Here is a 15,156-nt window from a genome sequence, read left to right as displayed (position 1 = left end):
AGAACTCTCTCTTTTTGTCTGTCATAACTAACTTTAGTAAGAATCCCATATGTGTGTACCAAAAGTTTTATGTTACTGAATTTAAAAAGGCCTCAATTCTGTGTTAATCCATCTCAGCACATATTCAGATATAATAAACTTCAAAAGAGCAGAAAGGACGGGCCACTCACCAGGATACCGTATCAAAAGAAACTTCTTTATTGTTCAAAACATCTCACAGACGTACGAGGGTGCAGACAGGTTGGGAGCTGGGTGATGAGATGCGGGTTACACGAGGCAATGTCCGTTTCGTTCCAGCATGGAACTTCTTCCGGAACGAAACGGACGTTGCCTTGTGTAACCCATGTCTCATCACCCAGCTATCCACCTGTCTGCATCCTCGTACGTCTGTGAGATGTTTTGAAGAATAAAGAAGTTTCTTTTGATACGGTATCCTGGTGAGTCGCCCGTCCTTTCTGCACTTTTGAAGTATATTCTATATGACTGATATTTTCATGGGACGTTGAGAATCACAGCCCGTATAAGCAGACATAAATGTTATGTATACAGCTCTCCTGGGGCGACTTTAAGTTGCAACAGTAGTGTACAGCGAAGTAGAGCCTGGCGTGTTCCTTTGAATAAATACATATTAAGATATGTTTTGGAGCTCCATTTTCTTATATTGAAGACTGATTCAGTTTAATGGCTGCAGGTAGAATGTATTTATTAAACTTTGTGGCTGCATAAAGGGAAGCAAGATATAAGTATAAATGTATAGACATGAATAGAGGGGACGTGGTGTGACCTCATGACCTCGGATGCCCGAACCCAGTGTCCTGGACAAAATTTTTCAGAACGCTGGACATTTGTATAGGGGATAAGATGTCCAGGGTTAGAGTACCCCTTTAAAATCCTGGAATAAGACCCAATCCAAGGGCATAAAAATGCATTTTTGGCCTGGTTTGTAAAACTTTTTTAATGCACTATTAATTTATGCATGGAAATTGCTTGCATGGAATGACAGTGGTGTTAGAAAACCGTAAAATCACTTCATCTCCTGGTGTCTTTGGTTTGCTTTCTCCAAAGGCTGCATGATCTGCCTATTAAATCAATGGCAACAAGGTAGCTGTGTTGAAGAAGGCTAAGTTTAGCTTATAGAAGACTACAAGGTCACACGGTTAGAACCCCAACTGATCAGACTTTGATGGTATATCATAGTGATATATCATTGATGTCTGAGTCAGCCGCTGAATAACAAACTGTGAGTAACTAAGTAATGCAGCTCCTATGTTAGCAACAGTCTGTGTTTCTATAGAATCCACTTTATTGTTACAGAAGTGAAGAGCTGCAAAGGGTCAACAGTGCATTTATACATTACCATAACCTGGATTACACTGCTGCAAAGTACAGTTATCAGTGCTATACACCAAACTATCATTACATAGTTATCTCTGTAATAGTATCCCATTGTAATGGTGTCCACAGCACCATAAACAATTCATTCTGCTGGCCCTCCACCGTGTGATCCTCTATATTCTTTTATAGTTTCTATCCACTGAAACCTCAAATAAACATTAAACAATAATTGAAATAACTTTTTCAATAGAAAAGCTAAGTATTTTATTTTTTGACATTTCTCTCTCATCAGCTGAAGGAAGCTGCTCTGAAGATACTTGTGAGGCTTCAGTGGCTTTTTTTCATCCAAGGACATACTGAATTTAAACAATCATCATAAAAATGACAAATGTTGAGGTGTAACCACTTATTCGTAAAGGGAATGAGCATAATTCATTATTTCTAAAGCCAAACTGAAACAAAGTGTAATAGTTCTATCATATTAAAGAAAGCACAAAATTTACATTTCAATTGAAATATTCAAATAAATATACTTTATTTCCAAAGTTTAGCATTAAGAAGTTATCACGGATTACCATGCAGCCAAAAAGGCGAAACTGGATTTAGAAACGGGCTTTAAAGTGCATTGCAGTAGAAATAATAGTTACAGAAAACACAATAAATTATCATATTATTTTCCAAACCTTTTCGGAATGCTGACATTTAGCCTGCCTGTAGCTAAAAGCTGTAAAATAGAAGATATCTTCCCTAGGAGCTTTTTTTTTTTTTTTGTATGAAAATGATGGCAATCAATTCTTTTGCTGTCTCTTTGTATCTTATTGTGGTGTCCTTTTTTTTCCCTAGGAAGTGGTATTTTCATTTATACCACATCAAGTAGGAACCTTTAGTGTGAAACAAGTGGTGGATATTTTGGGTCCCACATCAGATGATAATATGCTGACTTTGAAAATGAAAGCCTTTCATCAGAAAAAGCTCACTTTTACAGCAATCTGCAAACCATTGACCAAGAAAATTATCATGAAAATCAACCCAGGTAAGTTGTTTTTGACAGTTACTGCACACTTTTATTGTATAAGTGAGTTTTCAGATTTAAAAAAAATTCTATATTCGTAAAGGAACTAGTTTTATCAGCACAAAAAAGAAAGGCAAGCTGCTAAAATCCATTAATGGTGCTACTAAGGGTGAGCTACATGCTGTATTTGTTAGAAAATAAATCCCAGGTACTCTTTTTAGAAATGTCTGTTGCCTAAATCATGTAAAGCAAAAACATTAGATGGTACATGTGATATAAACGTGGCAGCCTTCCAAGCTTTCTGCACGTGTATTGCTGTCTAATTTAGGGTACAACAGGAAACAAAGTGGTATGGTGTAGAGCCCTGCGCGGGACTGTTTTTTCAATCCTGCTCTCGCCCCCTCCCGATGTTTTTTTACCAATCCCGCCCGCTCGCTCCACTCTTGCCCGCTCCCGCAACATTTGTGTCCAATCCCGCCCGCTCCAGCTAAAATGTTTGTCTAATCCCGCCCACTCCCGCTAAGATGTGTGTCCAATCCTGTTCACTCCCACTAACATAGGAATGTACAGACACAAGGGTGCAATGCTCTGCAAATACTCCCCATGTAAATTTATTTGTGAAACTGAAATAAAAAATGCCATTTTGTAACTTTTGGAGGCTTCCATTTCTACGCAGTGCACTTTTTGGTAAAAATGACACCTTATATTTATTCTGTCGGTCCATATGGTTACAAGGATACCCAATTTATATAGGTATTATTATTTTTATTTTATAACTACATGCACCAAAATTTGTATGCTAAAAATGGTCCCCTTCTGACTCCTATAACGTTTTCGATGTAACGTTTTGATCACTCTTTATAATTTTTTATGGCATATAATTGATTGCATACAAAAATGCGCAATTTTGGACTTTAGTATTTTTATATATGTACATCATTGACCGTGCAAATTAATTAACATTATTTTTTCATAGTTCAGACATTTACGCACGCGGCAATACCACATATGTTTATTTATCTTTTTTACATAATTTTATTTAAAAAATGGGAAAGGATGGGGAGATTTAAGCTTTTATTATGGATGGGATTTATGGGAAGGGGTTAATTTTTTTTTTTTTTTACTTTTTGTTATAGCATCCATAGGGAGCTCCCATAGGGTATGTGCAGACTGAAGAGCATTCCACTCTCTGTAGTGCTCTGCAGTCTGCACATACCCCCATGTGTATAGCAGTGTGTGTGTGTATGTACATTCCTATACAGGTGGGGGTATATGCAGAGCATTGCACCCTATTCTGTAGTACGAACTAGGGTGCAATGCTCTGCTGCACATACCCCCACTTGTATAGGAATGTACACACAGGGGAACATTTATCATTGATTTTACCCCTTTTTGATGTTTATTTTTTGACGCATAATTTTGCGCAGTGTCCATCATTGTGTCTTTTTTGTGCCTCTTTTTTGGGGGAACATTTTCAGATGTTGTCTATTGTTCGCGGAGCAAAAAATGCAGTGGACACTAATTTATTACCTGTGCAAGGTTTGTTTATGTTGTCAAACGCATTGCCGATATTTTTAATGCAAATATAGAACATCAAGGAGCACATGTACCAGCCGCCTGCAGACTCCTGCAGCCAGACTACTACTACTCACATCATGGAACAGACTCCTTTCCATGATGGGAGTAGTAGTTCCCTGGCTGCAGGAGTCTGCAGGTGGCTGGGGAGGCTACATAAGTGTTTGTACTATCACCCCCATCATGGAACAGAGTCTGTTCCATGTTGGGGTAGTAGAACAGGGGATAAGAGATTGATCGCATCGGGTCTCACTTCTGAGACCCGATGCGATCAGCATTTATAAAGCAGGGAAGCGGGCGGCATGCTGCACTCCCCTGCGATGTATATACTACTGTGTAAACTTTAATTTAGAAATTCCCCACCGGGAGCCCTGAATGGCCGGCACCGAGGAGGCATTCAGGGCTTCCAGTGGGGTTTTTAAACTACTACTTTGTCCCCGAAATGCATGCCCCCCATGCATATTTATAATAATGAATTGGCCTCAGTGTGTTTATCCTTATTCCCCCCAGTGTCCTTATTTTCCCTCCCGCTGCCTGTTTCTCATCTTCTTGGAGCAGGGCAGCAACAGGACATGTCGGGAACCGGCGTCTGTTAATGAATGAAGCCAGCATGTCCCACATGTTTTCTTCATTCATTTACCACCACCGCCGCTGCCCGACATATCCGAGCTGCTGCCCTGCTCCTAGCGCAATCAGCACACCGCCGGGACATGTCTTTTCTCTGCTGCTCATCACTGTCGGGTACGGAAATGAGCAGCAGAGAATAATTGACATGTCCCGGTGGTGCGCTAGGAGCAGGGCAGCAGCTGGGACATGTTGGGCGTAGGTGAATAAATGAATGAAGCCTACATGCGGGACATGTTGGCTTCATTCATTCACCGCCACCCATTCCCGACATGTCCTGTTGCTGCCCTGTTCCAAGAAAATGAGGAGCAGGCAGCAGGAAGGGAAATAAGGACACTGGGGGAAGGAGGGGTATAAGGATAAGCACACTGGGGCCAATGCATTATTATAAATGTAAATGGGGGAATACATTTGGGGGTCAAAGTAGTAGTTTAAAAACCCCGCCGGGAGCCCTGAATGGCTCCTCGGTGCTGGCCATTCAGGGCTCCTGGCAGGGGATTTTAAAATGAAAAATTACACAGTAGTATATACATTGCAGGGGAGCGGAGCATGCCACCCGCTCCCCTGCTTTATAACTGCTGATCACACCGAGTCTCAGAAGTGAGACCCGGTGAGATCAATCCCTTATCCCCTGTACTACCTCCCCCAACATGGAACAGACTTTGTTCCATGATGAGGGTAGTAGTACAAACACTAATGTAGCCTCTCTAGCCACCGGCAGCTGGGGGAACTACTTCTCCCATCATGGAAATGAGTCTATGCCATGATGGGAGTAGTAGTAGTCCCTCAGCACTGCAGGAGTCTACTGATGTCACCTCTTCTGAGCATGCTCAGAAGTAATAAGGATATTATAAACCAGGGGCAAACAGATGACATTAAAGGTTCATCCGTTTGCCATAGACTTCAATGTTAAATTTATAATATCCGTTTCTATTCTGTTATTTTTGACCGGAGAAAAAATACTGCATGCACCGTCTTTTCTCCCGTAAAAAGAAAAACCGGAACAGGAAGCAAACGTGTGCAAACGGGTGATAAAGGATTGTAAAAAAAATCACATTTACATCAATGGGATTATTTTACAGCTGCTTGCAACCCGTTTATAAATTATCAAACAGATTGCAGAACGGGCATTTATTCACAGATGCAGATGGCCGTGTGGACGAGTCCTAAGAATACCACTGTTTGTGCAGGTAGGGAGAAGGAGGTACGGCTGTTAGGTCTATGTATATGTGTGATCATGTGTATGCAGCAGAGCTGAGTCTGTAATTGTTTATGCAGCAGAGTTGAGTGTGTGATTGTGTGTATGCAGCAGAGCTGAGTGTGTGATTGTGTTTGCAGCAGAGCGGAGTGTGTGATCAGGAGTATGTAGCAGAGTTGAGTGTGTGCGTGGTCATGCTTACACATAGTCACACATTCAGCTCTGCTCCATACACATGTCGCACACTAATTTCTGCTACATGTACATGATCACACACTCAGCTCTGGTACATGTACACAGTGTTTACCAACCAGGGTGCCTCCAGCTTTTGAAAAACTGCAACTCCCAGCATGCCAAGTTTTGGCAACACTTGGTGGCATTCTTGTTGGTAAACACTAATATAGAGGTAAGGGGACAGATTGTTCGGCAAAATTACATATTTTTTAAACCCAGACATTCTGTGTACTTTATAAAGATTTATGATTTTACTATTGTGCAGAGCTTTGTTCGGCACACACTGCTGCTCCAGCAGTTCTAGCTATGTGAGCAGTGTACCGCGGGAAAATGCCACAGCTCTGAGAAGTGTGAGGTAGAGAAGGAGTGCACGGTAGAGCAAGGGGGGGGGGGGGGCATTTCTATATTTGCACAACATTTATCAAAGGACGTGCACAACTTTTGTAAATTTTGAGCAAGAATGTAAATTAGACAAGCAGTGTAAAGGGGTAGATCTGTGTCTACAATAGACACCTAATGATGAATCTCTCCCAGTCACACACACTGCTATACACATAGGGGTATCTGCAGACTGCAGAGCATTGCACCCTAGGGTCTGTTGAAGGCACTAGGGTGCAATACTCTGCAGTGCACTTACCCCCATGTGCATAGCAGTGCAGAGGTCCTGGCTGGGATGACCACCGAGATACAGTAACTTACATACCCAGCCAGGGCCGCAGCCCGCAGCACGAGTATAGCACACTTTGTTTGTTGTGTCTCTGTGTGTGAACATTGGTGGCAGCTCTCTGACCTACTGGGCTGTCAGGAGAAGATGGAGCAAGTACAGTACATATACACAATCCTCCATGGTAGGCTGAGCTCAGTGGGATCCACAAAATGGCAGGGGGTGGCGGTGTGCAGGTGTATGGGGGAAATGGGAGGGGCACTCTGAGTGTGAGACAGTCAATTACTGTCTCATTTCGAGTTACATGGAGGCTGGTGCAGGATTTGCGGGACCCGCAGGCTTTACTGCCCGCCTGCCCACCACGTTTTGGGTTGGGTCCCACAGGATCCAAATCCCAATGCAGCCCTCTAGTATGGTGCTTTCCTAGTAACATTGTCACTTTTTAGAGATGCAGAACAGGGGTACACCCCTACTGTTTAGGCATTAATAGCATATCTTAGAGATATTCCGTCAGTACCTTTACCTAGACAACCATTTAAACAATAGGTTTAATCTGACAATACATTTTAGCTTGTACAGCCCTTTGTTCTCCCCAAGTACTTCTTGCCAAAGTACTTTAAGGGTGCGTTCACACGCTATTACAAGCAGCGGGTTTCCTGCTGCGGGAATCCCGCTGTGAGTTACACCACCATTGATTTAAATGGGTCCACAGACAGTCCCCAATAGTGTCAGATTTGCGGACTGTCCGCAGACCCATTCAAATGAATGGTAGCGTAACTCGCAGTGGGTTTCCCACAGCAGGAAACCCACTGCTAGTTACTAGCGTGTGAACGCACCCTAAGGCTGGACACACACAGAAGACAGCTGTCAGCCTCTCCCATTTCCCCCATACATCTGCACACTCAGTTTAGCCAGGAACAAATTAGATTTTATTGAGGAAAGGGGAAAAAGCTGATGTTAGATTTCTCTGGTGGTGACTTATCTCCCCAAGATCACAAAGATTGGGTAGTTTAGGTTAAACATTCCCGATTCTTCTCTGCACAAATATGTTTTTGGTAAAGAGTCTGAGAGCCACCTTTAGCTTTTTTTTCACCATATAAACAGCGTCCCTGTTTGGTAGATGTAAATACACATTGTAACTGTGAAGTCTTAGACTTGGATGTCCCCCCCCCCCCCCCCAATGTGAACGTACAGGGTACACTCACATGGGCGGAGGATTACAGTAAGTATCTGGCTGCAAGTTTGAGCTGCCGCAAACTTTCTGCTGCAGCTCAAATTGCCAGCGAGAAACTACTGTGAACCCCCGCCCGTGTGACTGTGTGACTGTACCCTAAAAACACTACACTACACTAACACAAAAAATAAAATAAAAAGTAAAAAACACTACGTATACACATACCCCTATACAGCCCCCCTCCCCTCCCCAATAAAAATGAAAAACGTCTGGTACGCCACTGTTTCCAGAACGAAGCCTCCCGCTGTTGCAAAACAACTCCCAGTATTGTCAGACAGCCGTTGACTGTCCAGGCATGCTGGGAGTTTTGCAACAGCTGGAGGCACCCTGTTTGGGAATCACTGGCGTAGAATACCCCTATGTCCACCCCTATGCAAGTCCCTAATTTAGGCCTCAAATGCGCATGGCGCTCTCACTTTGGAGCCCTGTCGTATTTCAAGGCAACAGTTTAGGGCCACATATGGGGTATCACCGTACTCGGGAGAAATTGTGTTACAAATTTTGGGGGGTATTTTCTGCTTTTACCCTTTTTAAAAATGTAAAATTTTTGGGAAAACAAGCATTTTAGGTAAAAATTTTTTTTTTTTTTTTACATATGCAAAAGTCGTGAAACACCTGTGCGATATAAAGGTTCACTTAACCCCTTGTTACGTTCCCCGAGGGGTCTAGTTTCCAAAATGGTATGCCATGTGGGGTTTTTTTTTGCTGTCCCGGCACCATAGGGGCTTCCTAAATGCGGCATGCCCCCAGAGCAAAATTTGCTTTCAAAAAGCCAAATGTGACTCCTTCTCTTCCGAGACCTGTAGTGCGCCAGCAGAGCACTTTTCACCCCCATATGGGGTGTTTTCTGAATCGGGAGAAATTGGGCTTCAAATTTTTAGGGGTATTTTCTGCTATTACCCTTTTTAAAAATAAAAAAAAATTTGGGAAAACAAGCATTTTAGGTAAAAATTTTTATATTTTTTTTACATTTGCAAAAGTCGTGAAACACCTGTGGGGTATTAAGGTTCACTTTATCCCATGTTACATTCCCCGAGGGGTCTAGTTTCCAAAATGGTATGCCATGTGTTTTTTTTTTTGCTGTTCTGGCACCATAAGGGCTTCCTAAAGGTAACATGCCCCCCAAAAACCATTTCAGAAAAACGTACTCTCCAAAATCCCCTTGTCGCTCCTTCCCTTCTGATACCTCTACTGCGCCCGCCGAACACTTTACATAGACATATGAGGTATGTGCTTACTCGAGAGAAATTGGGCTACAAATACAAGTAAAAATTTTGTCCTTTTACCCCTTGTAAAAATTCAAAAATTGGGTCTACAAGAACATGTAAGTATAAAAAATGAAGATTGTGAATTTTCTCCTTCACTTTGCTGCTATTCGTGTTAAACACCTAAAGGGTTAAAACGCTGACTGAATGTCATTTTGAATACTTTGGGGGTTGTAGTTTTTATATTGGGGTCATTTATGGGGTATTTCTAATATGAAGACCCTTCAAATCCACTTCAAACCTGAACTGGTCCCTAAAAAATACTGAGTTTGAAAATTTTGTGAAAAATCGGAAAATTGCTGCTGACCGTTGAAGCCCTCTGGTGTCTTCCAAAAGTAAAAACTCATACATTTTATGATGCAAACATAAAGTAGACATATTGTATATGTGAACCAAAAAAAATGTATTCGTAATATCCATTTTCCTTACAAGCAGAGAGCTTCAAAGTTAGAAAAATGCAAAATTTTCAAATTTTTCATCAAATTTACGGATTTTTCACCAAGAAAGGATGCAAGTATCGACAAAAATTTACCACTATGTTAAAGTAGAATATGTCACGAAAAAACATTCTCGGAATCAGAATGATAACTAAAAGCATTCCAGAGTTATTAATGTTTAAAGTGACAGTGGTCAGATGTGCAAAAAACTCTCCGGTCCTTAAGGCCAAAATGGGCTCCGTCCTGAAGGGGTTAAAAAAAAAAAAAAAGTTTGTAAAAGGGGATAAACTAATAGTTTTAGCACATACAGTCTGATGTTTTTTTTTGTGTATGTAATATTTTTATGATTATGATTTGGACCTAATAAACCTGGTATTATATGGTAATTGATCTTAATAATCTTGTCCATTCCTGCAGGTATAACTCCTAAGATTAGTAACCCCACTGGACATTTTGTTCAAGTTGCACCCCAAGAAACAGCAATATTTACCGGATCTACCCGCACAGCTACTCTGAAGGCAGATAAAACACAGATCCATGATCACCAGAACACAGTCAATGTAGACAAAGATGTGATGGTGGCATTTCCAAATGATCGAGCTGCAAGTATACGGCCTAGTGATCGCAGTACACATTACAGGTATGTAAAGACCTTGCACATGATAGATTTCACATGATCTTATAGGTGTCTCCAGGTCTTTACAGTGTCATACATGCTCTGTTTGAGAATATGTATATATTTATAGCACTTGTTTATTTGTCAGGGTTATGCTGAGTTCTTTCATAGTGAGTTTGCTAGGCTGCTGAGTAGCAGCTTTTCCTTTTATGTACAAAGCAATAAAATACGTACTGACCTAAATGATCATGAATTATGAATTGTGTCATCATGTAAAATATATTGTAAAATAGGTAAATAGAAATAATTATAATAAAACAAAATATTTGTGTGTGTGGTGTACATGCTGCTAAATAGTTGCACATGATATATTCACAACCACTGAAAAGTCAAAGGGTAAAATCGCAAGTTTGTCAAAAATCACTTCGAACAAGAACTGTCACAAAAAGTCACAAACCCTTCAATGCACCACACTTGCACCTTTTAACACACCAAAAGACATGTAAAATACTTGCTAAATTCCCTCCTATTTGTTTAAATAAATCTTCTATATTGTGTCTCTGTATTTGTACCAGAAATGCAGTTAATACAGCTATATTGGTGCCAATGAGAAGGTTTGCCCAGGTCAAGATGGCCTTGTCCACCATTTTCACTGACAGTGTGTGACACTTACATTACTCCCCTTCTTTACAATTACTCCAATATTACCAAATAATTGCAGTTGGAAGAAGTGGAGAAGCAAACATTATGAACTTTTGTCCTGGGATGGGAGAGTTTGACTGCATGTTTGAGAAATCACATTTTGATTATTGTTGTGAGACTCTTTATGTGCACCTCTGGAGCTTTTTACTTCTATACTATCAACAAAGTCTCTGTAAGTTAATTATGTTTACGGGAACCTGTTAGGAGATTTATGTTTCCTGAATGACAAGCAGGGCTGGACTAGATACAAAAATAGGCCTGGGCATCTTAGACTAAGCAGCCTGTTCCAATTATTGGTGTGGATATGTGAAGGCAGATTCACAAAGGTTAGATGTTAAATGTCAGTCATATTATTGTATAATAGGGTACATAGCCCCCATTTAGGAAGTAATAACAGCAGTCCCCTTCAGGTAGTAGTAGCCCCTTTAGGTAATAGTAGCAGCAGCACCTTTTAGGTAGTAGAATCAACCTCCTTCAAGTAGTAGCAGCAGCAGCCCCCCTTAAGTAGTGATAGTAGCAGCCCCCTTTATGTACTACTAGCTAAGTACCCGGCGTTGCCCGTTTTTTCCTTCCTATTTATGTAGGAACATACATTTCCCATTGATTTGCATGGGACTTTAAACGAAAACCCCGACCCTCACAAATGGGGGTAGTTAAGGGTTAAATTAACTATCCTATATTTTAAGTGGACATATAAGTAACATGTGACCAAGTACTATCGACGTTTGGAAGTTATGCAGTAACATATATTTCCCATAGACTTGTATGGGACTTTAAACAAAACCCCCGACCCTGGCAAATGGGGGTGAGTAAGGGTTAAATTACTTATCCTATGTTTATTGTTGGCATAAGTAACGTGTGCCAAGTTTCATGTTAATATCTTTAGCCGTTTGGAGGTGATGCTGGAACATACACACACACACACACTCATTGAGTTTTATATAAATGGATTAGCAGAAGTCATTTAGGTAATATTAGTAGCAGCCCCTTTTAGGTACTATTAGCAGCAGTCTCTTTTACATACTATTAGCAGCCCCTAATGCCAAGTTAAAAAAAAACAAAAAAACAAAAAAAAACATGCTAACCTGGCTCCCACGCACTCCATTGCTTCTGTTCTCTTCTTCTCTCTGTACATGATGATGACTTCAGTTGTGCCAGAGCATAGAGGAAGAGATGCTCAGCCTCTTGTGCCTGCCTTCATATTGAGGGAGGCCACAAGAGTGATTAACACTCAAAACAGCTAAGTGCTGCATTTAATTAGAGGGGCCGGACCTGTGGACGACCTGGTTCACTGGGCAAATGCCCAGTGTGCCTGATGGTCAGTTCGGCCCTGGTTAGGATGTCAGGCTGGCCCATAGGGCACATGGCCTACTGCGAAACCCAGTAGGCTAGTCCGGCCCTGACGACAAGTTGCATGAAATAGTGACAGGGTACCTCTTTACAAATACCTATGCTATAGTCTAAAATGCTGTAACATATCAGAGAACACATAGTTTAACAACAAGCTGTACACAAAGTGAAATGCCATCTGAGTGTCCCCTGCCGATTTCTTCCCATCTGTATCAGCTTGCTTGACAGATCTCTCCCTATACAGAAATCAAGACAGTCAAGCTGAGATAAGCAGGGACTACCCAGATGGCACTAGGACATAGTTGTTTCTAAATAGGGAGCCTATTGCCACATCATGTTGCCTATGGCCTGCACAGCATGCATTTGCTGACAGTCTGTCTTTCATATCTAATGTTCTTCAGCAATACTTTGAAAGGTATTTCATCATTTAGATGGTCTCCTAAGTAACTTTTTAAAATTGAATTAAAGATACAAACTAATACATTATGTTTTCATAAACAACAATTTTAAGATGTCTGCAGACTTATAGACTAATTTCTGATACTTTTATGATTTTATTATTATAATGATTGATGTGAATAATAGCTCACTATTGACAAGGCACAATTTTTATTCTCATCAGGACTATCTTCACCAAAATTGAGAGATATAATTATGTGGATCCAGATTATGCATATACAGAAGATGAAGAAAAATTTAAACAAGCTCACAAGGACTATTATACTAACTATATAAAGAAAAGAAGAGAAAATCATCTAAAAGAGGAGAATGATAGGTATGTTGTGCTTGAATGAGTAGTTATGATTGACCTTGTCCTGTATTCATAGCAGCATATGTGATAATAATACTTCCTGTCGTTTCATCTATCTGAGAGAGAGACTTAGCAGATGTGCGTGTTAACAGGTATGCTTAGTCTTGCACACACAGAAAGATTTCCCTTCAAATATAAACTATTAAAATGTGTTTTTGCTGAATTATGGTGTTAGCAAGAAAAGTAAACAAACAACACAAACTATAGTTATATATTGGATAACCTTAGGGCTTGATCACATGGTAATTTAAAGAGACAGGAAATCATGTTGTAAAATCGGTGTGGAAATGTGCAGAAATGTGACAAATTGCTTTGTTATCCCACTCCAAAAAGTCTTCTACTTATTTTATTAGTGTTGTGCAGACAAACTGGGAGATTATTTTTATGCAAAACACACTGGATTGGACATGGAAATCAGTGCAGATTACACATCCAAATCATGTGTGAACATAACCTTAGTATGATAAGAGCCCAAGCACAATAATGGTCAGCTAGATTACATGCTAGTCTTTAAAAAGAGCCCCCACCAGTACATCTCAGGCTGCCCGTGCCCCCCAACTGAAATCATTGCCAGCTATAATTTACTCCTGTTTGCAGGTGTACATTGTAACAAATTTGGAACATCCTTGACCCCAGGGTGAAGTGTCAAAAAGTTGAAAAACATTTGTTTGCACAAAAATTGCAACTTTTTTGGCAAATAGGCTAAGCGAAGAGAAGATAAATTCACCCCAATTCCTGTGCATGCATAGATCTTGAAAATGGGAAGTAACAAACCACAATGTTAATTAAAAAGTTGTATAATAGTCATTATGCAGTGATATCATTTTAAATCAAAGCTCTCTCTTTCTTTCTAGGGCATTTCAAGAAGTTAACAATGATATTGATATTGGTATTATACCAGCAGCTGGACTTCGACCACCTAGTACTTCAATATTAGAGCACTTTAATGGACAGAAACAAAATAAATCAGCAACCAGCACTAAGGGGCGTATGCTGACCACTCGCCAACTTGCTGTTAGAGAGTCAAGATCCATAACCCGAGAAGTAAGTCTTTACACACTACTGTATATTATTCAATCGTTCTGCAATACAAAGCACCCACCCCAGCAAATATATCACAGTTTGTAGCTGTCAGGACCGACTGGGGATACAGGGAGAGTGAGCCCTAATCTGACCCTAAAAACACTCTCCCTGCCTACTTGCCCATCCATCCTATGCGATGGATCGACAACTTGGAGACGGTCCCTCCCTGCGCTACAGTGCAGTGGCGTAAAAGCAAATAATATACATAGTCGGTCACAGGCCAGAAACAGAATAAAGGGGGAGATTTATCAAAACCTGTCCAGAGGAAAAGTTGCTGAGTTGCCCATAGCAACCAATCAGATCGCTTCTTCCTTGTTCAGAGGCCTTTTCAAAAATCAAGGGAACAATCTGATTGGTTGCTATGGGCAACTCAGCAACTTTTCCTCTGGACAGGTTTTGATAAATCTCCCCCATAGAGTATTAACAAACAGTTCATAAATCAGATAAACGGCAGACATGATAAAATGAACAAGACTAGGTATGGAATGGGTAACATAGGACACTGTTCACACTTGGACACAACAAACAAACGGGACACTCAACTCCCCAAAAGGAGTAGCCATTATAATAAAGCCAAATAGACTACTGGCCAGCGGGCACACTCCACCGTGTCATCAGGATGCTGACCCAGTAGGAAACAGAAATATAAAACATGAAACTTCATAAACACGGATACAAGAAAAACCACCAGTGTGAACAGCGACGTAGCAGAACGGACATACCAATCCTAAAGCCGACTAATGTAACACAGACTAAAATCTACAATAAAAGACTATTTAACCATGGCTAAAAACTCAAAAATCAAATCACAAAATACAAGGTAAATGCTCAAGCAGACATAGAAGTATAATGCACAGACAACATAGCAGCATTATTGCACAAGCAAAGTGTATTGCACTAAATAACCAGCAACTAGAATGCAGACTGAGCTGGAGATATATAGGCACACCCGTATTGCAACTGGCTGAAAGGATTAACTCTTCCACGCCTGGAAAGGAAAGCATAGAAAACAGATT

The 15,156-nt window shown here is 40.7% G+C and overlaps 1 protein-coding gene across 4 annotated transcripts in view; it reads left to right on the top strand.

Annotated features, from left to right (window-relative positions):
- CFAP47 (cilia and flagella associated protein 47) overlaps window positions 1-15,156 on the top strand; it is a 548,331-nt gene that overhangs the window by 44,365 nt on the left and 488,810 nt on the right. For all 4 annotated transcript variants that reach the window (XM_056556158.1, XM_056556159.1, XM_056556156.1 and 1 more), the window contains exons 10-13: window positions 2,179-2,368; window positions 9,996-10,218; window positions 12,869-13,021; window positions 13,912-14,101. In XM_056556158.1, coding sequence (XP_056412133.1) covers window positions 2,179-2,368; window positions 9,996-10,218; window positions 12,869-13,021; window positions 13,912-14,101 — 756 coding nt within the window. The remainder of the gene's footprint in view (window positions 1-2,178; window positions 2,369-9,995; window positions 10,219-12,868; window positions 13,022-13,911; window positions 14,102-15,156) is intronic.

The sequence above is a fragment of the Hyla sarda genome, chromosome 2, assembly GCF_029499605.1.
Source record: "Hyla sarda isolate aHylSar1 chromosome 2, aHylSar1.hap1, whole genome shotgun sequence".
Lineage (NCBI taxonomy): Eukaryota > Metazoa > Chordata > Amphibia > Anura > Hylidae > Hyla > Hyla sarda.
This window is presented reverse-complemented; position numbering and strand designations above follow the sequence as displayed.